At 36.2% G+C, this 25,522-nt stretch overlaps 1 protein-coding gene across 1 annotated transcript in view; it reads right to left on the bottom strand.

Annotated features, from left to right (window-relative positions):
- SUCLG2 (succinate-CoA ligase GDP-forming subunit beta) overlaps window positions 1–25,522 on the bottom strand; it is a gene marked incomplete at its 3' end in the record, with an annotated part of 306,059 nt that overhangs the window by 114,636 nt on the left and 165,901 nt on the right. The window contains exons 7-9 of the mRNA XM_084248375.1: window positions 20,782–20,878; window positions 10,489–10,650; window positions 8,099–8,241 (exon numbers count right to left, since the gene is read on the bottom strand). Of these exons, the coding sequence (XP_084104501.1) occupies window positions 8,099–8,241; window positions 10,489–10,650; window positions 20,782–20,878 (402 nt within the window). The remainder of the gene's footprint in view (window positions 1–8,098; window positions 8,242–10,488; window positions 10,651–20,781; window positions 20,879–25,522) is intronic.

Genomic DNA, 25,522 nt, shown 5'->3' with positions numbered 1-25,522 from the left:
CCCACCTCAGGCTGAGAACCTGGAATGCTTGAGATACCCTACACAGAAATGTTTTACAACAGGAATTCCAACCTAATAACACATCTAAAGCAACTTGAAAAAGAGGAACAATTTACTAATAACACATCTAAAGCAACTTGAAAAAGAGGAACAACTTGAAAAAGAGGAACAACTTGAAAAAGAGGAACAATCTAGGGCCTCCTCTGGTGGCGCAGCAGTTGAGCGCTGGGCTGCAAAGCTGCCCGCAGCCTCTGCAGCGCCGATTCGATCCCTGGCCGCAGGTGAGGGTTCCACATGGCGCGCAGACCTCTCCTGCCGTGCCTGCTGCTCCCCTCAGCAGTGTACTTCGTCAGTCTGCCTGTTCTGTTCCCCGCTCTGGCTCTGGTGAATTCTCTCACCCACCTGCGCTTCTGACTGTACCCAGTGCTTATATAAATAAATAAATCTTTAAAAAAAAAAAAAAAGAGGAACAATCTACTAACCTAAGGTTAGTGGGAGAAAGGAAATAAAAACAAGGCCAGAAATAAATGAAATAGAGATTTAAAAAAACAGTGAAACCAAGAACTTATTCTTTGATTAAAAAAATAGATAAAGCCTTACCTATGCTAACAAAAAAAGAAGACATTAATGAACAGAATCACAAATGAAAGCAGAGAAATCACTATATACAGCACAAAATTACTGAAGATTTTAAGAGATTATTTATTGTAAGGTCAGGAATGGACCAGTTCAGGTTTTCTGATCCCATGCAGACCGGGTAAAGGAGGAGTCAGAGTCCTCAGTGGTTTTTGCAGGTCTTTTATTTCATTTACCTGGTACACAGCAGGCAGAGGTGCTGGGGGACCGGGAGACTGGCAGGCCTCCCAGCCTCCAGCAAGTCTTCATTCTATCTGGGCCCTCCAGCGTTCTCTCTCTGTCTCTCTCGGCTTCTGCTGCTATTTTCTCGGCTTCTCTTTCGGCTTCTGCTGGCGTCCCCGTCATGCCGCCCTTAAAAGCCCAATCGAATCCCATCTACCTATGCCCTCACCCTACTTCAGGTGCCAGCCATCAGGCATGCACTCAGGACCGCAGGGTTCCGTCATCTATTCTAATGGCGGGAGGGCAGAAAAGCCTTATACGTTTTTCCTTACCCTACACTTATGAATAACTACATGCCAATGAATTTGATAACCTTAAAGAATGGGCTAATTTCTAGAGCAACATAATCTATCAAGAATCCAGAAATAAACAGATGAAATGAATAAACTGATAACAAAATATGGCAACTGAAACAGTGGCATTCATCCCAGAGGTGGAAAGATGGTTTGATAATGTAAGTCAGTTGATGTAATTCACCATACCAACAAAAGTAAAGATAAAAATCACATGCTAATATTGATAGAGGCAGAAAAGGCATTTGATAATATTCAACATCCATTTATGATACAAATTCTAAAACAGATGGTACTAGAAGAAAGCTACCTCAGTATCATAAAGGTCATATATCACAAGCCAGCAGCTAGTGTAATTCTCAATGGTTAAAAAATATAGAGGTTTCCCTATAAGATCTGCCACAAGACAAGGATGGCCATTGTCACCAGTTCTGTTTAACTTAGTACTAGAGATTTTGGCTATAGGTATCGAACACAGGAAATAAAAGGAATCCAAATAGGAGAAGAAGGCAATGATCACTATTTGCAAATGATATATCACACATGGAAGATCCTAAAGACCTCATCAAAAAGTAATTAGAAATAATAAAGGAATACAGCAAAGTGGCAGGTTACAAAATCAATATACAAAAATCCACATTTTTTTTAAATATGTAAACAGTGAACAAGTAAAGGACACTAAGAAAATAACTCCATTCACTAAGAAAATAACTTCATTCACAATTGCTTCAAGAAGAATTAAATGGGGCCTCTCTGGTGGCACAAGGGGTTAAGACACAACCTATGAAGCTATACACAGACACTGTAGCACAAGTTCGACCCCCAGCCAGGGAGATATCCACAGGGCGCAGCAGACCTCTCCTGACTTGCCCATTGCTCCCCTCATATGGAACTACAAGATGTATTGAAAAAATACTGAAATTCATATGGAACTACAAGATGTATTCAGAGATATAATTCCATTATTTGAAACACCTAAATTATTTGATCACCTTGTCAAAAAATGCACTAGTTTCTAACTGTTGAATGCAACCTCTCCTCTTCTTAATGCAATAACATTAAGAGGGAAAAAAAACCCTTAATGTTTCTAATAATTACCTATTATTTCTTAAATACATGACATTATATTTGATTAGTGCTACATTTCTCTCTTATAAGTCTACAATGGTTTCTCCCTACAGAATTTGTAATCATTACTAAGTATGCTGTGACTAATGCTAAAATTTACTAAAATATCCCAAAGTCTTTTAAATTCCATAAATTATTTACCATGAAACAAAGACACATTAAATTCTGAATTTTGAGGAGGACAGCAAAGGGTAAGAACCTTATTTTTATTTGTTTCTGAGTGTATGTCAGCAAGGGGCATGAAAATAGATTTAGAGTGTTCCATTAGGGATGCTTTAAAATGATAGTAGCTATCAGACATGTGTAAGATATGGAACCACCAGTGGTTGTCAGGACACAGCTCTTATTGAGAAGTATTGGCAGGTAAAATGGAAAGATTCTGAGAGAGGCATGAAGAACTAGACATTCTTGGAAATTTGGATCGAACTGAACATAAGAATACAAAAATGCAGCATCAACATTACAAATTCATGACAATAAGAAAACCACTGCAGGGAAAGGAAAAGAAATAAGTGTGGGTGGATGTTTTCCATTCTTTAGTTTATACATAGTGGTTAAACTACAGCAGGGGCTATTTTAAGTGGAAAGCAAACCTAAATAACAGGTTACAAGTTCTTAAGCACAAAATCATTTTTATTCTTCTCAGACTAGACACTCAACACAAAGACAAGCTGTCTGGATTTTTAATCTTTTCAACACTCTTTGAAAGTAAAACTTGTTTTCAGACAGGTCTGTAACAATAGGGATGTATGGTAGTCATTTCAAAAAATAATTCTTGTATTATGTAAAATATGGAACATTAAAAACAAATCCCTTAAGAGTTCTATTACCCCCAAATAAAGCCTTTCAGATAAGGTATTTCAGCAAATATTAACAGATGTCATAGGTAATGAAATAAGTTTTGCTTTATGTCTCTCATACAAACATGCATAAGAGATAGAGGATATTTTTATTGAAATATAATCTAAATGTAGGAGAATTAATAATATGTAAAGCATTTAGCAAATTTTATTCCCAAGAGATATTTATCAAAACTTAAGATATTTCATAAATCTGACACTAAAAATAGAAATGCTGTTTTATTTTCCTGGCTTCTAATTCTAAAGACTCTTGAAGTATATACCACGGAGATTAAAAAAAAAAAAAAAAAAAAAGCTGGACTCTTCTCAAATATACATCAAATGATATTCTTTGGTTTTTCAATGATAATTTTAATTCTCTATTAAACTGTTTTCTTGAGAGTCTGAACAATCACAGCAAGTTACTGAATTGCTTACATATTTCATCAATTTATAAGTAGCACAGGCAGCATCACTGATGTCAAGGAACCTGATTCAGATGCCTCCCATTTGTAGAGATGACCATTTATATTCCCTAAAGTTCCAATAATTCTAATTCTGAGCTTTACAGATGATAATGGAATTGATCATCGAAAACATTACAAATTGAATCTTTCACATACATTGTAGCAGCTGATAATGCATGGGGGGGTGTAACTTTCATGTCAACTTTACAGATGAGGTGACAGGATTCTGAAGAGCATATACTGATAGTTAACAAAGACAAGAAAAGGTACTCAAGCTTATTAGTTATGAGGGAATGGCATTAAACCAAAATGAGACAGTGCTTACCAGAATGCCTAGAATAGAACAGTGCACCACATGTTGGTTAGGGTGTGCAGAAACTGGACCCCCATCCAAGGCTGTGAGAGTATGAATTGGTGCATCTGGAGAACTGTTCAGCAGTATCAATTCAAGCTGAATATAAGCAACTAGAAATTCTAGTTTCAAGTATTTATACCAGGAAAATGTGCTCCAAAAGACATACAAAGGAATGTTCATAGCAACAATATTCATAAAAAAGACAATGACAAAGATGTCTATCAACTGTAAGGTGCAAGAGCTCTGATAGAACAAGTAAACCACTACTACATAAAATGTTAATGAACCTTGCAAATGAAAGTGAAAGGGGGCCTCCCTTGTTGCTCAAGGGGTTGAGATGCAACCTATGAAGCTGTCTGTAGCCACTGTAGCATAAGTTCAATCCCCGGCCTGGGAGAAACCCACATGGCACAGCAGACTTCTTCTGACTCGCCCACTGCTCCCCTCAGCAGTGTATTTCAGTCAATCTGCCTGTTCGGTGCACCACTCTGTCTCTGGTGAATGCTCTCACCCTCTGCACCTCTGGCCTGTACCCCAATCCTTGTATGAATAAATAAAAATAAATCTTTAAAAAAAAGTTAAGTAAAAGATGACAAACATAAAAAAGTATACAGAGTATGATTCCATTTGTATTAAGCTCAAAAGTAGGTGAAACAAATCCATATGAGCAGTTAGGGTTGTAGCTACCTTTGAGAGAAAGCAAGGAAACATGGGGCAGGGGAGGCATAAGGAGCTCTGGGGTAGTAGCTGTCGTGGTCTGTTTCTGTATAACAAACTATCATAGACTTGGTGGCTTACAAAACAAACATTCACTTCCCACAATTCCAAAGCTGAGAAGTCCAAGGACAAAACACAGATTCAGCAACTGGTTCGGCCATAGATAGTTTGATGTAAATTTCACATAATAAAATGACTCTCTTAGGTAATGTACTATCATCTTTTTTATAAAAGAGAAAAAATAAGGTACATTAAAGTTAAATAACACATTCAATTAACCACAATCACTAAGTAAGAAAAAGGTAAAATCCAGGCAGTAGTCCTGCACAGAGTCCCACGAAGAACCCCTTTTTTCTTGAACTGGTAATTGGTGCTTCTGAAGCACATTTGTGCATGGACATGGAAAAATCTCTGAAAATATGATTCGAAGTTGGATCAAACCAGAACACAGTCAGATCAAGGAAGATGGCCTCACCAATGCCAAGCACATACTACTGCTTTCCAAAATCTGACTTACAGAAGGAAACAGATTTACCTAACTTTGGCCTGCAGAATTAGTTTTGAGAGTCACGTCAATTGTCTTTCCCTTTTATTCATTTGTGCAAGATGTTTTACATACTCCAGATGTTGTTGTACTCATTTTTACACCTTTGGAATTCTAAGTTTAGAATTAGAAATGAAAGTCAAAGAATGAGTCATGAAAATAAAAACCAAAGGATAACATTTTAGTGTTTTTCCTTTAAATGTGTTTAAATTCTTTATAGATTACCACAAAACCCAACTTATACTTCTTAGATCATTTTGACTGCCTATGATCTTTTAGAAGGCTGGTGTTTAGAATTCTGTACGTTAAAAATGATGAGGAAAAGATCAGATCTATTGTACTACCATCTGAACAAACTCCATTGCCTTTTTGCATCTCAATCTCAGCTAGAAAATAAGAAAAGTACCAAATATTTCATAATATACTTCATGTAAATCCAGTTGAGTTATTTATCTTGAAAGGACTCTTGTTTTTTAATAATTTTGAATTTTAATTTTTTATATCACATGGAGATTTTTAAGTATTCTATGTTTTGTCAACATCTAACTATTTATTGCATCTTAATAACAAATGTGAATACAGTTTAGCAGTTACGCAGGTTGGCTACAGAAAAATAGAGTGCCCTCTCTAAAATCAAAAAAAGAAAAGATTCTTGTTTTAGACAGTCTGGTAGAAGAGCTACATTCCCCATGTGTTATAAGCAAATAAGGAAGCTATTACTAAAATAGGACTTGTGGCAGGTCCCAATAAAAATCAGCATTTGGGCTGATAGTGAAGCAAAATAAATATGAGTGGAAATTTATGTCAATCATAATCTTTTTCTTGAATGATGATACTTATTACTTGGTCAATAGAATTAGTTGCAAGTATGACCAACAAGTAGTTGTTAGATCAGTTAATTTAAGTTTAACAACAACAGGTCTTTTATAATTTTGAGGCTCACTGTATTCAACTAACTAATCCTTATATCTAACAAGAAAATCAATACCTTTGAAATAATTAGCTTTGGGCTCATGGGAATCTCTACTTCTGGGCAGACAGATGAGGTACTACTTGAAATAATTACTGACCTAACTACAACCAGTTTCCTTGTAAAATCAAATCAATTCCTCTAAAGGACCTTTTTTTCCCTCTTCCCTCTGAAATCTGTGAAACAATGCCAGGATTGAAAATATCCATTATATTTCTATGCTTTTTAACTGGTTTTGAAATTTCAAGATTTGGAAAATGTACTGTGAGATGAGCTATGCATTCATTTTCCTGTTATAGCATGAGAAAAATAAAATAACTCCCACATACCTTTATCCACTAAAGATGACAGCCAATCTCAAAAAAGTTTAAATACACCAAACATTTAAAAATATTCCATAGGGTAAAATAAAATTCTTGAAGAGACTGTTTTTAAAAAATGGCTCTGCCTGTGATTTTTCATGCCCTCCTATACTTTCATAAAATTAAAAGTAAGAATCAGCTACTAAGAAAAAGATAGTCCAAAGAAAATACAATTATTGCCCTGGTAGATTTAATCCCTAAATGGCTCTCTATTATTCTTAGCACTGAATTTCAGTAGACACTAAAAGCTCAGTATTTCATTACAGTCACCTGTCCCCTGGGTACTCTGAACTTCAAGTAATTTAAAGAATCATGTGTTATGTCCATGGTATTTACAAATGTCGTTGGTTTGAAGATTCTCAGGAAGAAAATGATTCTTCCTTTAGCAAACAGTAGGATGAAGGGATAAATAAATAATAAATGACTACGAAGTCACCGATAATGTTCCTACTTAACCAATCACAACAAAGTACTCATGCAAACAGAAAAATTAATCTCAAATACTTTCTTCAAGGGTGGGTGACTCTGGATTTCAACAACTTTGCTATTCCTGAACACCACTGGATAACTGAAGATAAGTAGCTGAAACTACCTTACTATTTATTTTGTATATCTGAAGGAAAAGAACAAAAACATGAGGTCACCAACTAAGACACAATGAAAACAGACAAGCATACTACAAATATAAAACATACGTTACTCTGTGAACCTCAAAAGTCTACTGCCAGTTCACTGATTAATGTAAAGTTTCCATTTTAAGTTCAGACATTTCTTTTTCAAATATTCTATTTATGATTTTTTAGTGATGATCCAGATTACTCATATCTTCAGTTATATCATGAACCAATGGAATATCAAAATAACATCTTCCACATAATATATATCCACCTCAATCTTGCTATGATAGATGACTGAGTATATAGAAATGAAACAAAGCATATTGGTATTTCACTTGATTGAATATTTACTGAATACCTACCATGCCTCTGTCATGGTTGTGTAAATTACATTCTAGTTAACAAAAGAAGATGCATATGAAACAATGTTACATGTACTTAGAGTACATATTGCAAACTGTAACATATGAAACTTCCAGAGATGACTATTAAAAAACATGGAAAGTGTAGGACCAATATTTTCCAATGTTACATCGTTTTAAACCTATAACTTTCTTTCATATCCAATCTTATGACAATACCTTTAGGATCTTTATGGAAGGAATTTGAGACTGTGTCCTCTCTAAGTCATGTAAAACTAATCAATTATCCAGACACTGCTTCATGTCAACCAGTGTTTCACTGTTTCAGGCACTACACCTTTTTTTTTTTTTTCTTATTTCCTCCCATCTCCCAGAACTTTACAATTATCCTGAATAAGATACAGGAACACTGATACGTCTCATGTATGATGAGTTAAAGCACTATGTATTCCAATTGTATATAAGGTAAGATTTGCATGTAGGCCTATAAAGTACATATTTGGCTTTTTAACTCTTAGAAGCAGGAAAGGCAGTTATTGATGGTGAAAAATCAGAACATTACCTAATCTCCCTACAAAGAGGTTACCTTAGGATCAGCTGTGAGCAATTTAAATGCTTGATATACTTGAGATTCCTTTACACCACCACCAAGATCCAAAAAGTTGGCTGGCTTTCCACCATTCAGGAAAATGATATCACAAGTAGCCATGGCCAGTCCAGCGCCATTCACTGCGCAAAGCAAATGGCACATAAAATAGGATATATTTAGCAACATGAAAAGGTGCATAAGCTTTTTCCCTCCCCATATTGCCACAATAGAACCCTGCTATTACTAGGTCAATTTCTGTTCTGCTTGCAATTCTGTTCAACCAGACACATATACAGACTTTGATAAAGAATCAGTAAAAGCACATTCACAGAATAAGCAAACAAACAAAAAAAAAATACCTGAGAACAGGAAGATGGATTTATTGAGAAGTTAAATCCTGGGAAACAGAAAGAAGAATTTAAGTAAGTAATCAGTGTAGACTAGTAGGTGAAGAGGAGTTTTAGGTTATTTAAAGTACCTAAAGTTCCAAAGAATTGGGAAAGACAGAAGAAAGATAGGAAAAGTTGTTAGAGCCCATGAATTACATTCTTTTTAATATTCTTTAAAAGATACGATAAAGATTGGATTTCTTTCCAATTTTTGATCACTGAGACTATGTTCCTTTAAATATGGCATCCCTCTGGAGTTGACCACAGGGGTCCCAACTTCAGTGGGTTCCATATTTTCTATACTTAGTGCAATCATGCATATGCTGTCTGTTTGCAAACCTGTATGTTATCTGGATAAACTTAGAAAACAAAGGAACAAATGATAAAGCACAAGCAATATTCCTATTACCCTGTTAATTTTTCAAATTACCACAAGAAATGATGTCTAAGCAATTTGATCATTAAAACTAGAACCAAAATATGTCAACATCTTAGGAACTTTTGAAGAGTTTTTTCACTTCAAAATTCTTATTTTCCAGAGTTAATTTTTATTGATCAATTGTACTTCCTTTGCTTCTTACACTTAATTATATGAAAGTACTTTCCTCAATTTGGGGGGGGAGGGGCTCCTGACCACAGAAGAAAATCTCAAGGTAATGCATCCTTCAATTTTTCTGATGCTTGAATTCCCCAGACGAGCCTATGAACAAGCCTATTTTAAGTAAGTCAGGGCAAGGAAAATAAAAATGGTTTAAATAGGATCCTAAAACAAATTTAAATGTGTTAATTGTAGCTTCTGAGGCTGCTAACTTGGTCAAATCACGCACACTCCTACAGAAGCAGCTAAGAATCTGTATTTAATTTGTTCTAAACACACCATTATATCTCTCCCCTTTCTAAATGCCTACAAACACTGAGAGCACATTACCTTATCAAGATCAAAATGATGTAAGTGATCAAGTTATCGCTCTAATACAAAGCACGCGCTTTTGCTATCACTTGTAATTGGAAGTCATTTTCTATTGTATTGAACAGCAAACTATTGGATGAGGTCTGTTTAGTTCTGAATATAATGATACTGTTGGTTTAATGAGCTACATATCTTTTGTATTTTAATCCTGTTAAAATTAAGACCTCAGTTTCTAGTGCAATGAATTGGTTCCATCAGAAACATGGAGGCATATGAACCTCTCAGTACTATAGAAGTAGACAACAACAGTTAAGTGTATTGTCTCTACAGACCCATTCTTATCTCAGCTGAATAAGTACTTTTCACAAAATTAGGTAATTATGATAAAATCAATTATTTTTATAATTGTTTTATAAAACAATTGTTTTATTAATGAACTGGTATAACAGATTAAACATTTTATCCTCCATTTGGCTATTATAGAAGCTGAAACATGGGCATAAGCAGTAAAATATATGTTGCCTTCTACTTTCTTTGAGAAACAATTTTATCATAAATTCAAATTTCATAATAGTTTCTAGTATATTTATATTCACAGGAATAGCAAAACTACTCACTTTTACTAAGCAAAGTTTAAATTAGATGCTTGAAAACAATGGTTTTCATCTGGGGTGATTTTGCCTACCAGAAGACACTTAGTACTGTCTGAAAACATTTTGGTTGTCACTACTGCAGGCAGCTAAGTGGTACCTAAAGGCCAGGGGATACTGTTAAATATTTTACAATGCACAGGACAGTCCTCCAACGCAAAGAATTATCCAACCCAAAATGTCAATACCACAGTTGAGAAACCATGCTTTAAATCAGTGACCACTGACCACTGACCAAAATAAACTCCAGGAAGAAACTCTGGATTCTCTCTTAAGATTTTTTTGGCTACAAAGAACAAAAAGCAAACAAACAAAAAATATGTGCATTTTCTTGCTATTAAGAAATAAATCCTTCAGAAATCAGTTTGATACTGAAATTTCAGAAATGAATTTCTAAAAAATTCACAGATCATTTTTTTGAGATAACTGCTTTCTTACCAAAGCATGCAATGTTCCCATCCAATCCTATGTATTTTAGATCATATTTGTCAGCTTCGTTTTCAATGGGCTCAGTCTCTGATTTGTCATCCATAGCAAATATGTCCTTTTGTCGGAATTCTGCGTTGTCATCAAAGTTTATCTTGGCATCAAAACAGACAACTAAAGGAAAAAAGGAATATATCTGAATATCCCATAAGGATTTATAAGTTAAGTTCTCTAAGCTGACAGGGACAGAAAAGTAAGAGATTGTGACTTTTTTATTCTCTTGTTATAAGCAGAAGTAGTTAAGGCTTTCTAAACTCTACAACTACAAAGATAACTATGAGATGGTCTCATTTCTCAAGAGACTTGCATTCTAGCACATTACTATATAAATATATAGTAATTTATATTTCTGGTCTCTGTTCAATAAATGAATATAAATTAAATCACACAAAAGCTATAGTCTGACATGTTACTATATAACTCTGATTCAGTATTTTTATTACATTTCTTATTTTCAGAGTTAAGCACTGATAATAACCTCTCCCTTCTATGTAGAGACTAGACAATAATGTTTAATCCAGTTGTTTACCTTTTTCCTTCTTGTGTTGTTGCAAAGTTAAATTTTTATTTAATTAACATCTTCACTACTATTTCTGAAAGACATATTGGCAAAAATACTGAGCCAAAATCAATAGTTTTTTAGTTGATCTTTAACTCTGTAGCCTTAACAAAAATAACCTGTTCTTCCCTGGACTTCAGTTTTTCAGTTGGAAGATGGAAATAGCAGTCCCTAGTCTGATGATAGACCTTCTTTGGGGTCTGCTGAAACTAGGCCCATTACCCTCATGCATGCAGCACTATCTTACAACTCTTTTGATTCAAGTGATAAAACACAACATTCCAAGACTGCTCAGATATAATGAGACATCATCAGCATATTGTCTCCACTCTCTGGTGCCAGGAGGAATCTCCAACTCTTATTGTCCAAGAGTCTTGCACATAGTAAAACTCACTTGGTGACAGAGATAGAGCAAAACCTCTATGCTCTATGTATAGGAGATAGTCTAGATCGATAATCTGGAAAGAAATGCATTGGGGAATAAGGACATCTTCGTTTCTGGTATATGAACCTTTTTTAGTATATCCCTTAAAGTAGAAGATATAATTCCATGCTGACATTCCATTACAGCCTTTTTTACTTTATTTAGGATATTAACAGGCAGGGATCTATTGACAAGAACTTGGAGGCATTATCCATTCTCCTCCTGCATTGCTGATAGATACCTAATACTTGAAAGTAGAACAATGACCCTGGCATATTTCAGGCAAAAGCAATACCATAGTCTGTTAATCCCATATTTCCTATGAAGAAAAAATATTGTTACATTATAGAATCCTGGGGTTAAAGATATGAGGTAAAACTTTTTTTAAAGCATCTTTCTAATTATCAAGCATTTTGCTACAAATCTGTGCAGAACTGGTACACTAGCATCTAAGAATACTCTGCATAAATAAAAGTCCAACCCACAAATTACTTAAAGTAGCACTGACTGACAGGAGAGAATCTTATATGCAAGTTAATGTCTGCTTGAGTCCTTATTCTTGCTACAAAATGTCCAACCACTTACCCACACACTGTGAATATATGCAGCAAATGAGTAATTACTTTCCAGAACTGAAATCTTAATGACGGAATCCTACAATTACCAAAGGAATCAGCCAGTGTTCTTGGGTTGCTACAATGGCATTTTCCTAGCAGTTAATGACCAGTATAATAATCAATACAAAAGCAACCTCATTCTAGGCTTTCCACTGTTTTTATAAATACATTTTAATTAATTTATTGGTAATTTCAGCTACCCCATTACTCAATGGCAAGATTACTTAAAACTGACACCTTCAAAATGAATGGGCGAAGGCTATCAAATTGACTTCCTAAGTGAGGAATTTCAAATAAAAGAATTATTAGTCAAGATCAATAAACCAGTAAATCAAAATAAATCCAGGCTGCTCTTTGCCCCTCACACAGACTACAGTTATATGCTACTTGAGAGAGAGAGAAAAAATAATGGATGTGCATGCAAAGTTCAGAAGGCAGACCTAGCAAAATGCCTACAAAGTCAGATTTCCAAGAAATGCTCTTTCCCATGATATGATGCATATTACAAGTACAGAGATAAGTTCACTATTTGGGGACCACCTTGAGGGAACTTTATAGTTAACCCAGAGCTTAAAGATGGTGATTATGGGATATAAGTGGTATCAACAGGCAGAATAAAAAGTACAAATACAGGTATAATATTTGTGGGATGAAAGTTCTACCTACAACCACCCTTTGCCAAATTGTTCCCTCTCTGTAGAGAAAATTAAATGACTAGCACTGTGAATGTATGTCCCAGTCCTTTGGGAAATTAAAAATACTACTTTAAATGGAAGCAAGTAAGGTGCCTTACACCAGTTCTAGAAGTGTACCTAGAAGGGTCTTAACTGGGTGGGGGAGCACATGAGAGCCTCAGTATTCAGTTATGCAGATCCAAAACTAAGCTGAAATCCTCAAAACCTAAATCTTTGGGGACAAGGAGAGAGGTGGGAAATAAAAACACTTTAAGAAGGTATGTGGACTCTCTTAGACTTGCATTTATTACATCTGCTAAATAAATATTTTAAAACTAGTACCAAACATAAATTGCCTCAGTCTTAATGTTACATCACCTATTTTTTTTCCCTTGAACTTGACCACTTAATGTAGAGTCTGACATCAAGAACACCTGTGTATGAATTACAACTCTGTCCCCAACTGGCCAGTCAGCCATAATCTCTCTCTCTCTCTTTTTAAAAGATTTATTTATTTATTTATTTATTTATTTATTTATTTATTTATTTACGAGCACTGGGTACAGTCAGAAGCACGGGAGGGTGAGAGAATTCACCAGAGCCAGAGCGGGTTGCAGAACAGGCAGACTGAGGAAGTACACTGCTGAGGGGAGCAGCAGGCACAGCAGGAGAGGTCTGCGTGCCATGAAGGACCCTCACTGGCAGCCAGGGATCGAACCAGTGCTGCAGAGGCTGCGGGCAGCTTCGCAGCCCAGTGTTCAACCACTGCGCCACTGGGGAGGCCCATAATCTCTTTTAAGCCCAATGATTTTGTCTTTAAAATGGAGATCACAATGCTTCTTTACGGCATGGTACTGACGGAAGAAGAGACTGCAGGCAACACACACAGCCTCACAAACAGCTGGCACTCACCACTGCAATCTTCTGTGTGCACAGGCTTTTCTTAGAGTTTCCCACTACAGCCAGCAGGCTATAAGATTCTGCTCATTTCCTTACACTAAAAGTAACCTGCTCTTTGTCCCAGTCACTTGAATTCCCAGACTTCTGCTTAGTGTAAATCTAAACTAATGCCTACAGGAGTTTACATATACACAGGTTACCTATGGATTTCAATAAAATGCCATCTTCTGAATACATAAGAATTTTCACACTGGCAGCATTTTAATAGTTGGCATTTCAGCCTTTTAATTGACAAAAAAAAAGTTTTTTGACTACAGGGGAAGTTGAAAAGAGATGCTTTTAGTGACCCTCATGACACCAAATCTTTACACAAGGCCAGAGTGGCTAAAGATCAATATACAAGAGTCCAAAATGAGATTCTAAGTCAGGGGGTGGGGCGAACTATGACCCTCAGGCCCACCCACTGCCAGTTTTGGTGATATGGTTGTAATGGAATGCAGTCACATCCACTTGTTTCCGTATTTCTGTGGGTGCTGTCCCAAGGCAACAGCAGAGATTAGTTGCAACAGCGACATTACACAGTCTACAGATACCAAATATTTACTTACTAGCCCTTTATAGAAAATGGTTGCCAATCATTGGTAAGTCTCAATTCTCACTGATTAGCATTCTGCTTTGACAACTGATACAATCAGTCACGGGTATCATGTTTATAATGGTTGAGAAAGGTACTTAGAAAAGTGCGTCGAGGCCTCCCCAGTGGTGCAGCGGTTGAGCACTGGGTTGCGAAGCTGCCCGCAGCCTCTGCAGCACTGGCTCGATCCCCGGCTGCTCCCCGGCCACTGGAGGAGGGTCCCACAAGGTGTGCAGACCTCTCCTGCCGCCCGCTGCTCCCCTCAGCAGTGTACTTCGGTCCTTCTGCCTGCTCTGCTCCCTGCTCTGGCTCTGGTGAATTCTCTCACCCTCCCGAGCTTCTGACTGTACCCAGTGCTTGTATAAATAAATAAATATTAAAAAAAAAAAAAAAGAAAAGAAAAGTGTGTCCTACTGGCATGAAGACAAGAAATGTAACACAAAATAAACAAAAATGTGCAGCTTGCACAAAAGGAATGGAGGAATCCCTGAATATTGATGGATTCGAATGTTTATTTCCCCTGTTAGAATCCTCCAAGAAACTTTCAGAACCACTGGGTAAAAAGGAATTGATGTCTATGTCAACAGCAGGGCAATAGAATAAACTTGTTTGCTCAAATCTCAGCTTTTTCTTTTAATGAAACAAAGAAACAACCAAAAAAAAAAAAAAACTATGGTACAATATATTTTTGAGATCCTGAGCTTGGTTCAGACATTAAGATTTTCAACGTCACATTAATGAAACCTCAATTCTATAGAAAATTCTTCTTGAACAAAGGCCAATCTGTGTACAAAGTGGGTGAAAAAACACACCTATTAATATTTATAAAACAATTTTCACCATCAAAAGCACATTGTTACATGCTTGATAGATTATACAAATGAATTTTTCTTCTGAACAAATATCAAAGAAAGTTACAATACTTAAATTCACAGGGTGTTTTTGTTGTTTTGTTTAGTGGTGTGAGATTCTGTGAGCTGCTAATTCCACAGCTTCCATGAAGAACATGACTGGCAGGGAGAGGCCTTTGACCCTAGAGTTTTAACATAAGAATGTGCCACAGAATTAAACAAAAGAGAAATACATTTCAGATGGGAAACTCACACATAAAAGAAACATAAAAACAGCAGGAAATAAGATTGTCATAATTAGTTTGAAAAATAATCTGTCTTCAAGCAATGTACTGCATTTGATTTGTAATAAATAACCATAATGTGCTACAAATGTGCCTTGCCAAGATGGTCTTAAAACGCTGATATTTTCAAATTAGTCCCACTTCCCATTAAATATTGATGTTTCAAAAGTTGTATACTTTTGAGAACTTTTCTTTAGTTGCTGTGAAAAGAGAAAATAGATATGGGGTGGGTGAGGGTATTTGAGGGGGAGGTACAGAACTGAAAATGTTCTTGAAAATAGAGTCTTGTGTATGTGGAGAGAAACACCCACCACCAACATGGGCACTTGCCAGCACGAAGCAAAAAGGTGGTTATTTAGGGAAATTAATCTGAGGGAAGGAATTTAATGTGCCAGCTAACTTTGGATTACCCGGCCTGAATGCTTAGGGAATCACTGTTTTAGATTGGTTTTCGTTTCTTTAGTTCGGTGAATGGATTGGGCTACAACTGACAAACACACTTAGTGACAGGAATTCTTAATCTCAGGACTACTGAAAAGTTGGGGGAGATGATTTTCTGCTATGGAACTCTGTGCTGTGCATTGTAGGATATTTGGCGGCATCTCTGGCCTCTATACACAAGAAGGGGGTAGCATTCTGCATCTCAAGTTGTGCGAAACAGATATAGATGTTAAGTAGAATCACTGTGGTGATTATTTTGCAATATATACAGCTATCAAATCATTATGCTAAATGTCAGTTACATCAGTTTTAAAAAAGTCTCTAAACACTGCCAAACATTACCAGGTGATAAAATAGCCAATAAAATATTATTCCAAAGATACTAAAGAAAGGAGTCTTTGTAGGTGGATGTCCTAAAAGTGGTAAGAAATGAAATAGGATATAAAATCTCACAGTAGCTTGCAAAAATAAATGAATGGATAGGCAGAAAAATAATTAATGATAAAGAAAACCTTGACTCTACTTGGCCACAGTTTTAATGACTTATTTTAGTACTGCAATTTAGACAGGCAAGCAAAATAAAGTGTCTTAACTATATTTTTATTTTTAAAAAGATTTATTTATTTATACACACAAGAACTGGGGTTTAGGCCAGGGGTGTAGGGGGTGAGAGGATTCACCAGAGACAGAGTGGGGAGCAGAACAGGCAGATTGACTGAAATGCACTGCTGAGGGGAGCAGACAGGAGAGGTCTGCTGCGCCATGTGAGTCACCTCCCTGGCTGATCGAACTCCTGCTGCAGTAGCTAAGGACTGCTTCACAGTGCTGATGCTTAACCCCTTGCGCCACCAGGGAGGCCAAGTGTCTTGACTATTTAAAAGTCTTCTTTAATTTCAAGAGAAAGTCAATCTATCTAGGCATGCTTTGACTCAATGTCCCTTTGTTCTATCCCATGTTATTCAAACTCAATAAGTGGTCTAGGTATGTACATGTGACCAAAGCAGGGTCAATCAGTATCACTTGACAGGACGTCTATGGTTGCTTGAAAAAGAGTGAAGAAAACTGGGAACTATTTTTGCTGTTAGTTCTAGACAGGCCAGTGGACACAAAAGCCTATTCAAAGGCAAGCAGGGCTGGAAGACCAGAGAACCCCGTAATTCTCTTCTTACTTTATACCAGTCACTCAAATTTCCCCATTATATGAATGAGATATGGGCCCCTCGCCCCGAGTTTTGGGTTTCTTTTTTTTTTTTTTTAACAAAAACTAGGCCAATGTAGGTTATCGTCAAGACCAACCATTTCATCTTAATTAATAGTCCATCAAATTATACTAGTCAATAGTGCCAAATTAGGGCCTCCCCTTGTGGCGCAGTGGTTGAGCACTGTGTTGCAAAGCTGCCCGCAGCCTCTGCAGCGCCGGTTCAATCCCCGGCCCCCGGGCGAGGGTCCCACATGGCTCAACAGACCTCTCCTGCCGTGCCTGCTGCTCCCCTCAGCAGTGTATTTTGTCAGTCTGCCTGTTCTGCTCCCCGCTCTGGCTCTGGTGAATTCTCTCACCCTCCTGCGCTTCTGACTGTACCCAGCACTTGTATAAATAAATAAATAAATCTTAAAAAAAATAGTGCCAAGTTATATTGTTTGAATTAGATTATTAGTCACATCAGAAAAATTAGTTCTTAAACTGAAGCTGTATCTTGATGCCATAAGTCCTCAGGAGTGACCTAGCATAGATGTTACCACGGTCACTGCTCTTCATTTAACCAATATCATCTATCATGCAACTATATGATCAATCATCTGGCTTCCATCAAGCCATGTACGACTGAAAAAAATTCCCTTCAGAGAGGCTCTACCATGAATAAAGTAAAAAATATGTTTCGTGTAATATCGAGCTCCTTAAACTTCTAAATTAAAAGCTCAATTATTAATTTTACTATGAAAGGCGATGTATTCTCCTATGACTGATCTAAATGGAAATAACATTCAAAATATTAATATTCATTTATAAATATTAAGGTTATCAATAACTGCTAAGATATAGATGACTGCCTTTATAGCTCCTATTATAGAAAGGATTGCTTTGGGGACTGTGACAATGATGAAGATCAATTTGTACATTTGGCTATTAATCACCCTTTCCTAATTGGGTTTAATTTGACTACCACTCATTAGAGTTATAAACTAACACACTCATTTAATTGTAATTATAATTCAATAGATGAACTTTTATGGTACGATGAACAAATTAATAGCTAAAGTTAATTATGCTATAAAAATATACAAAAGGCTTATGCTTTAAAGAACTGTATACTTGGAATATATTTATGACAGTTCTTTCAGAAAAGCTCCAGAATTGTTCTTCCTCTGAATTATTTTGAAGAAAACTTCAGAATTTATGAGGTTTTACAAACATGCTCTGGGAGATGTTTCTCACACCACTGTTACCTGCTGCCAGACCATAATCTTGACTGACAACTTCCAAAAGGATTGAATAAAAACAGTATTACAGTTTGAAATTTATCCTACTCCATGGCTGAATTTCCCTTTTTTCTTTTTTGAATATGAAATAAGAAGGTTGCTGTACAGACGAGTTGAAAAGCAATATATGACCTTTAAGGACCTGTATTGAACTTCCTCTCTTTCATTTCTTAGATTTAATTATCAGCCACTCAATGCAGCATGAATTTGGACTGATATTCCCAAATTGGAGCGTGCTTCTAGATTCACTCTGATGAAAGCAAATTAATAGTTTAAGAGGGAAATAGCAGAAAAGAAGGCAAGTCACTGTAAGCCAGTCTGGCATATCACAATTAATAAGACACTACTTAGAGACAGTTGACTTTCAACCCCAGCTCTAGTATCAGGGTTATAGGAAAAATGAATGCAAAAATTTATCACAGTGCCTGGAATATGGGTTCAAGAAACAGGTTTTTTTTTTTCCTCCCTTACCTTTCTTCTATGAAATACTGATGACTTCACCATCAAATTCAACCTTCAACATATTTATGAAAACAGACTGCTTATAAATTACCTAACTCATATCTTTATCTGGTAGTCACTTGTGTAAACCATAAAATATATTATTTTCAATTGTTTCCTAAACATGAGACTTCTTGCCAGTTCTAACCTGAAATCTACACTTCTAGACTACTCTTATACTACTAGGAAGAGGAATGGCATTTTATGTAAGGGATTGACATATTTTGTATTTGACAATGGATGCTTACATTTACAATAGTCACCTCATTTTGAAAACCACCTAACAAAATAGGTATCATTTTTACTATTCTTTCAGATATAAAAAATAAAAAGGCCTGAGGCTAAGGCTTAACCCAGCTCTGTGACCAGAACAAGACAAATTCAGAATTGGAACCCAGTTCTATGATATTTTAAAGTTTCTGAGTCTGAGTCATACACAGTTTCTGAAAATACTAAGTATGTACCTTGGCCTCAAAACTTGGTCATATTTGCATTTAATAATTCAGCTCATTTACCAATCTAATGGCAAATCCCCATTTACTGACAGCCTACAATGTGCAAGACAGCAGGCGAGACACTGGGGAGTGAAACATACTTTAACATGGTAAAGGTTTGAGAAACTTACATTCTGGTATCATACTCTTATCCACCTGGTAACCTACTCTCCATCCCCGAACACATACACTTTCATGAACTTTTGCCATCAAATTAAAAAGAACTTACTGAATACTTGTATTCAATATACAAGGCAATGATAGTGGGGCTGAGATATAAAATGATCATCTATTCTCTACAAGTACTTGATGGACAGGAAATTCTATGGGGACTACACCGGCAGGCGGGGGGGCGGGGAAGCAGATATTGTTTAAAAATGAACATGGGGCCTCCCCGGTGGCCCAGCGGTTGAGCGCTGGGTTGCTAAGCTGCCTGCGGACTTTGCAGCGCCGGTTAGATCTCCGGCTGCTCCCCGGCCACTGGAGGAGGGTCCCACATGGTGTGCAGACCTCTCCTGCCGCCCGCTGCTCCCCTCAGCAGTGTACTTCGGTCATTCTACCTGCTCTGCTCCCCGCTCTGGCTCTGGTGAATTCTCTCACCCTCCCGCGCTTCTGACTGTACCCAGTGCATGTACAAACAAACAAATAAACAAAATAAATAAATAAATAAAAATACATGCCTCTTTAAAAATAAATAAAAAATAAAAATGAACATGGACAATGATGTAAAAAAATTTAAAAAGTAAAAAAAAAAAGGAGTCCGCATTCTACTAGTGCTATGTCTCAGGACAATTGAGTTTGTCATTCAGTTTCTGACATTTCAGGTCATAAGTGATTTATTTATCAACTCAATAAAAATTTAGGGAACATGTTTTTTTTTTTTTTTTAAAGTCTCCTTCTCCCACCTGAAGCAGAAGCTACTAACCAAACACAGAGAAAGAATTATATGGTAGGGTACCAGGGGCTTCACTGTGATGACATAAGTCTATCAAGGGATGCAAAAGGTAGCTTACACATTGAGGTGAATTAAGAAGCTTCAAACAGCTCCAGTTCCATAAAAACAAGTGCATTCCTTACACCCAGTGCAGCTGCACCTATTCTCCCCCAAATCTTTAACAATAGCAGCAAAGAGGGGCTTGAAAAGGTGGGGTGGTGGATGATTATTTCTAAATAAAACAAGTAGCTTTCTCCAAAGCTTGGCAATCAGCTACAAAAAAACTAAAGTGCTTTTAAATGTTCGACTGAATCATAGGAGCATTTGAAACTATGGCAGAAATTAAATTACTTAAAGAAATTAATGCAAAATGGTTGCTACAATCTTTTGTACAATTTAATTTATAGTTTGCATAAATAATTATATTCATTCATTTTCTCTATTTCTTTTTTACCTTGTCCATCTGGAGTTTCACCAAAGGGATTCACTTCCACCTGAGTAGCATCAACTTTCAGGAAGAGATTATACAGCTTCTTAATTTGATCTGCAGCCTAAACATGATCAAGTAAAATTAAATTACATGAAAACAGTAAAATTTATTTTGTTGAATTAATGAAATCTTATAAATAACAAGTGAAATATTTATTTTTAGTTCAGTTTTCTAAAGAAAAACAGAGAAGCATATTCCTTGTAATTTCTACTGCTATTCATTAAAAGCAATTGCTCAAATTTCCTCCAGACACCAGAAAAGACCATAATCAAGAAAATATTTGCAATATAGACTAAAAATTTTAATCTTTTTGTAAATTATCATGTCATTATTAGCCGAGTATAAACTACAATCATTAATACAAACAATCTCCACTTAAGCAAAAGATAAACATGATTTTGAGAATTTACAATGACGACTACATTGTTCCTTATTATACTGAAATGAAACAGTTATTATATTCATCAGTCCAAACATACAATCTGAGAAACAATTACTGAGTGTCTAATATAAATTGTTGCAAATCAAAAAGATGCAAATCCTAAATAGCACAGTTACTGAAAAGCACAGTTCAAATGAAAAATACTTTGTCTTAAAAGCTAAAAACCATTAAAAGCAAGAAAAGCCAAAGTTTCCCTGATGTTACACACCCCAACTTCATTTTCCCACTCTGCTTATAATTCATTTATTCATTTTGTTCAAAACAGAATTATTAAAATTTCTATGCCACAACAAGTTGGCATCTTGTGAGCTGGTGGTGGGAAAGACATCATAAATGAGACATGTCTCCTAGAAGACCTTTGCATAGCTACAGTGAACTCAACATGGGATACAAAAGAGCAAATTGAAGTCATGGCTGAATGCTGGGTACCAGTCTTATTCTTCATTCAATCTTATTTCCTGGCCATGGTTTTCCCTCTGCCACATTTTTGCTTATTTTTGCTCATATTTTGCTCCAGCTCTTCAGTATTTGCCCCCACGTCTATTTCTAGCTTTTACCTATGACCGCTTCTGAATGCCAGGGGAGTTGCCACTTGCAGGCTGACTTTACAAGCTTCCTGGGCCAGATTGCTCCCAACTCAGTTCAGTCAATGGCAAGCCACAGTAGGAGATAAGAGGTGTGTGGAAAGGAAAAGCTGGGTTATCTCTACCCCTTTCTGCATTGGCAGAATCTCTTCTGATGGTTTCACTTCCCACCAGATAAGTCTGCCAGGGCTCCAGCTTCTGTATCCTAAGCAAGGTCCAATAGCACCAGTCTCATCTTGTTTCTGGAACATGCAAGCAGTAGCAATTTCCTATTGGCATTTAGTTCTTGTTGCCTCTCTGTGTACTCTTTCTTTTTTTTTTAAGATTTATTTATTTATACAAGAACTGTAGTGCAGGTCAGAGGCGCAGGAGGGTGAGAATTCACCAGAGACAAAGCAGAGAGCAGAACAGGCAGACAACCGTAAAACAATGCTGAGGGGAGCAGCGGGCATGACAGGAGAGGTCTGCCACGCCATGTGGGTACCTCCCTGGATGGCCGGGAATTGATCCTGTGCTGCAGAGGCTCTGGACAGCTTCACAGTGCTGCGCTCAACCCACTGCGCCACCAGGGAGGCCCTCTCTGTCTACTCTTACACTTCTCAGCTCTTGGAGCGCACATGTAACCAACTCTCTAGAATAAAATCACACTGCTGAAAATACTGAGCGCAGTTTGTTTGTTCTAATATTGACTGAAGAACTCCTGAGTATGAAATTCACATTATCCTAATTTATTGTCCATATAATTATGAGCTTCTTTCAATCCCAATTTGAAACCCATTAGACATAAGTAGGTAAATATACATAGTAAGAACATATTTTAATATTTTTTTGTGGTTAGGTAATACATGTACCTACCACAATCCCCAAGGCACACTAAGGTCTCCCCTCAGAACCCTTACCAACTCCTAAATCCCCTTGTATCCAGTTTTTCACCTCCCAAAACTAAATTACCATTTGGTATTAAGAGATATTCCATGATATGCAAATAGGTAGTCTTTTTTTTTCATTGTTCTTAAAAAACAAAACTTGGTTCTATACCTCATTTCTTTATTAATAGATTTTTAGAGTCTTCATTAGCAAGACACTAGAGCAATGTTATTCTTTTAAAGGGTTACATAATATTTTATTGTATCAGTGTATATTTATTTAGTCTCCATAGGTTCCTATTACGTAAAATGTTGCCATAACTATCTCCACATATAAATCATACATGTGATTAAACATCTGTAAGATAAATTTCATAGCTTGGAGCAAAAAAGAGGTGTGGCCACTTAAAATCAAAGAAGATTATGGTCAACTGTTCTTGGTAGAAACTGTCCCTAATTTCCCCTTCCAAGAATCAGTATCAGGGATTAGTTTTCTAAATACAACTATCAGCTATCTGGATCTTTACCAATGTGTTAGGTGAAAATGTGTATTTTGTACACAATTCTAATTTGAATTTCTCATTATGAGTTTGAACATTATTTTATGAGTTTGTGAGACATTTGTCTTCCCTCTTCTAAGAATTTGCCCATTTTCCGCTAAAGGTTTTTTTCTTTTTCTTATTAATTTATAAGAAGTGTTTTAAACATGAAGGAAATGAGCTCTTTATCTCACATAAATTAAAAATTATTTTTCTCCCATAACATTTATCATTTGCCCATGTTTTTGTTATTTCTACCAATGGAATTTTGCTAACAATAATGTTAATGTTTTCTTCCATTGCTTCTAGATTTGTATCCAACCTTAAAAAATATGGTTACACTCAGAATTCAAAAAAATTCTCCCACTGTATTTCAAGTAATCTAAGATTTCCTTTAACACTTATTTAATCCAAATGGAATGTATTTGAATAGAGTATAAAGTTAATAAATAACTCACTGTTGATTTTTTGTTTGTTTTGGGGTTTTCTAGGTTGTCAATATGAGCTTGCAATGTGAGCTGTGTAGGGACCAGCATCTCCCCAACATGGCATCAATAGTAAGTACTAGTGATCGAGCTTCTGGGGCCTCCCTGGTGGCATAGCAGTAAAGTCTCAGTGCTATCACCACTATGGCTTGAGTTCAATAGCAGGCCAGTTTGCTAACCCACATATGGCCCAGAAGACCTCTCTTGTCTCACCCACTGCTCCCCTTAGCAGTGTATTTCAGGAGATCCATCTGTTGTGCTCCCCACTCTGCCTCTGATGAATCCTCTCACTCCCACACCTCTGGCCTATACCCCAGTTCTTGTACACAAAAATAAAGGGGAAAAAAAGTACTTACAAGCTTCTACAGAACTTAGTAAATAATGCTTGAATTATTGATTAATAATGAGAAACTATATGATAGAAATAACCTTTGGATTATTTCTACTGCACACTATAAAATCTTATCTGAGCTACTTTAAATCTTTCTTTTTCTTTAAATACACATAACATAAAATTCACCATCTCAACTATTTTTAAGGGTACAGTTCAGCAGTATCAGGTATATTCACATTGGTGTGCATCCAAACTTTAATCCTTTAAAAGAGACTATGCCCATTAACTAACAACTCCCTATTCAGCTCTTACTAGTTCCTGATACCCACCTTTCTGTTTTCATTCACTTTGACTTTCATTATTCTACATGTGTCAAATAAGTGAAATCTTACATATTTGTCTTTTGTGACAGCTAATTTCATTTAGCACAATATCCTCAAGGCTCAGTCATGCTGATGCACATGTCAGAATTACTCTCCCTCCTCTTTAAGACTGAAAAACCTCCCATTATCTGTATGTACTGCATTTTATTTATTCATTCATTCATCAATGTACACCTGGCTCTCTTCCAAACTTAAGACTTCATCAACCTAACTTCCCATGAATCTAAAATTTCTGCATAGTAATGCTTTGTAATTACAGTAGCCCCCCATTATTTTGAGGTTTCACTTTCCATGGTTGCAGTTAAACTGTGGTCAACCTTAGTCTGAAAATATTACATATAATGAGAGAGAATCCTCTGACTTCTATTATGATATTTTTATCATTTTCTGTTTTATTATTGTTTTTACACTCTTAATGCAAAATGGTCTTTATCATAGGTATGCTATATATAGGAAAAAACATACTACATTTAGTATTTGGTACTATCTAGTTCCATCGGAAATACCCGTGTGGATAAAGGGGAACTAACACATATATTACATAGCTTTTGGGGGGGACAGTTACTATTGTTTTTTATTGCTGTATAAAAATGAACTATAAGCATTTTCAGAGCAGGGTTGAAGCATGATTATTTGTATACTATAGACCTATAAGGAATACATATTTAAAAATCTATGATGTAAGATGTGCAAGGGAGACGCAGCCAGGTTTAGAGACAGTATGTTCCTTAATTTTATTCCAGAGGCAATAGACTAAATGACTGAAAATCTGACCATGAATAACAATAGGAAATGACAAGCCTGTAGGATGTTGAGGTTAGTTCCCTCGTTTTCTAATGCATTCAAATTTTAAAAATTAATTAAAATAGGTCAAAGAAAGCATTCTGATTGGTAACTTACAGCCTGCCAGTTTGCTATTGCCACCTTCTACTTCTGTTTATAACCACAGTCCATAGAACACTTTTTTTCTTTTCTTTTATCAAATTTGGTTATAAGTAATTATAAAACATAAAATGCTAAAATCAAATATCCTTGGGAAACTATGCATGAACCCCTGACAAGTTTAAAAATA

The sequence above is a fragment of the Talpa europaea genome (assembly GCF_964194135.1).
Source record: "Talpa europaea genome assembly, chromosome: 11".
NCBI lineage: Eukaryota > Metazoa > Chordata > Mammalia > Eulipotyphla > Talpidae > Talpa > Talpa europaea.
This window is presented reverse-complemented; position numbering and strand designations above follow the sequence as displayed.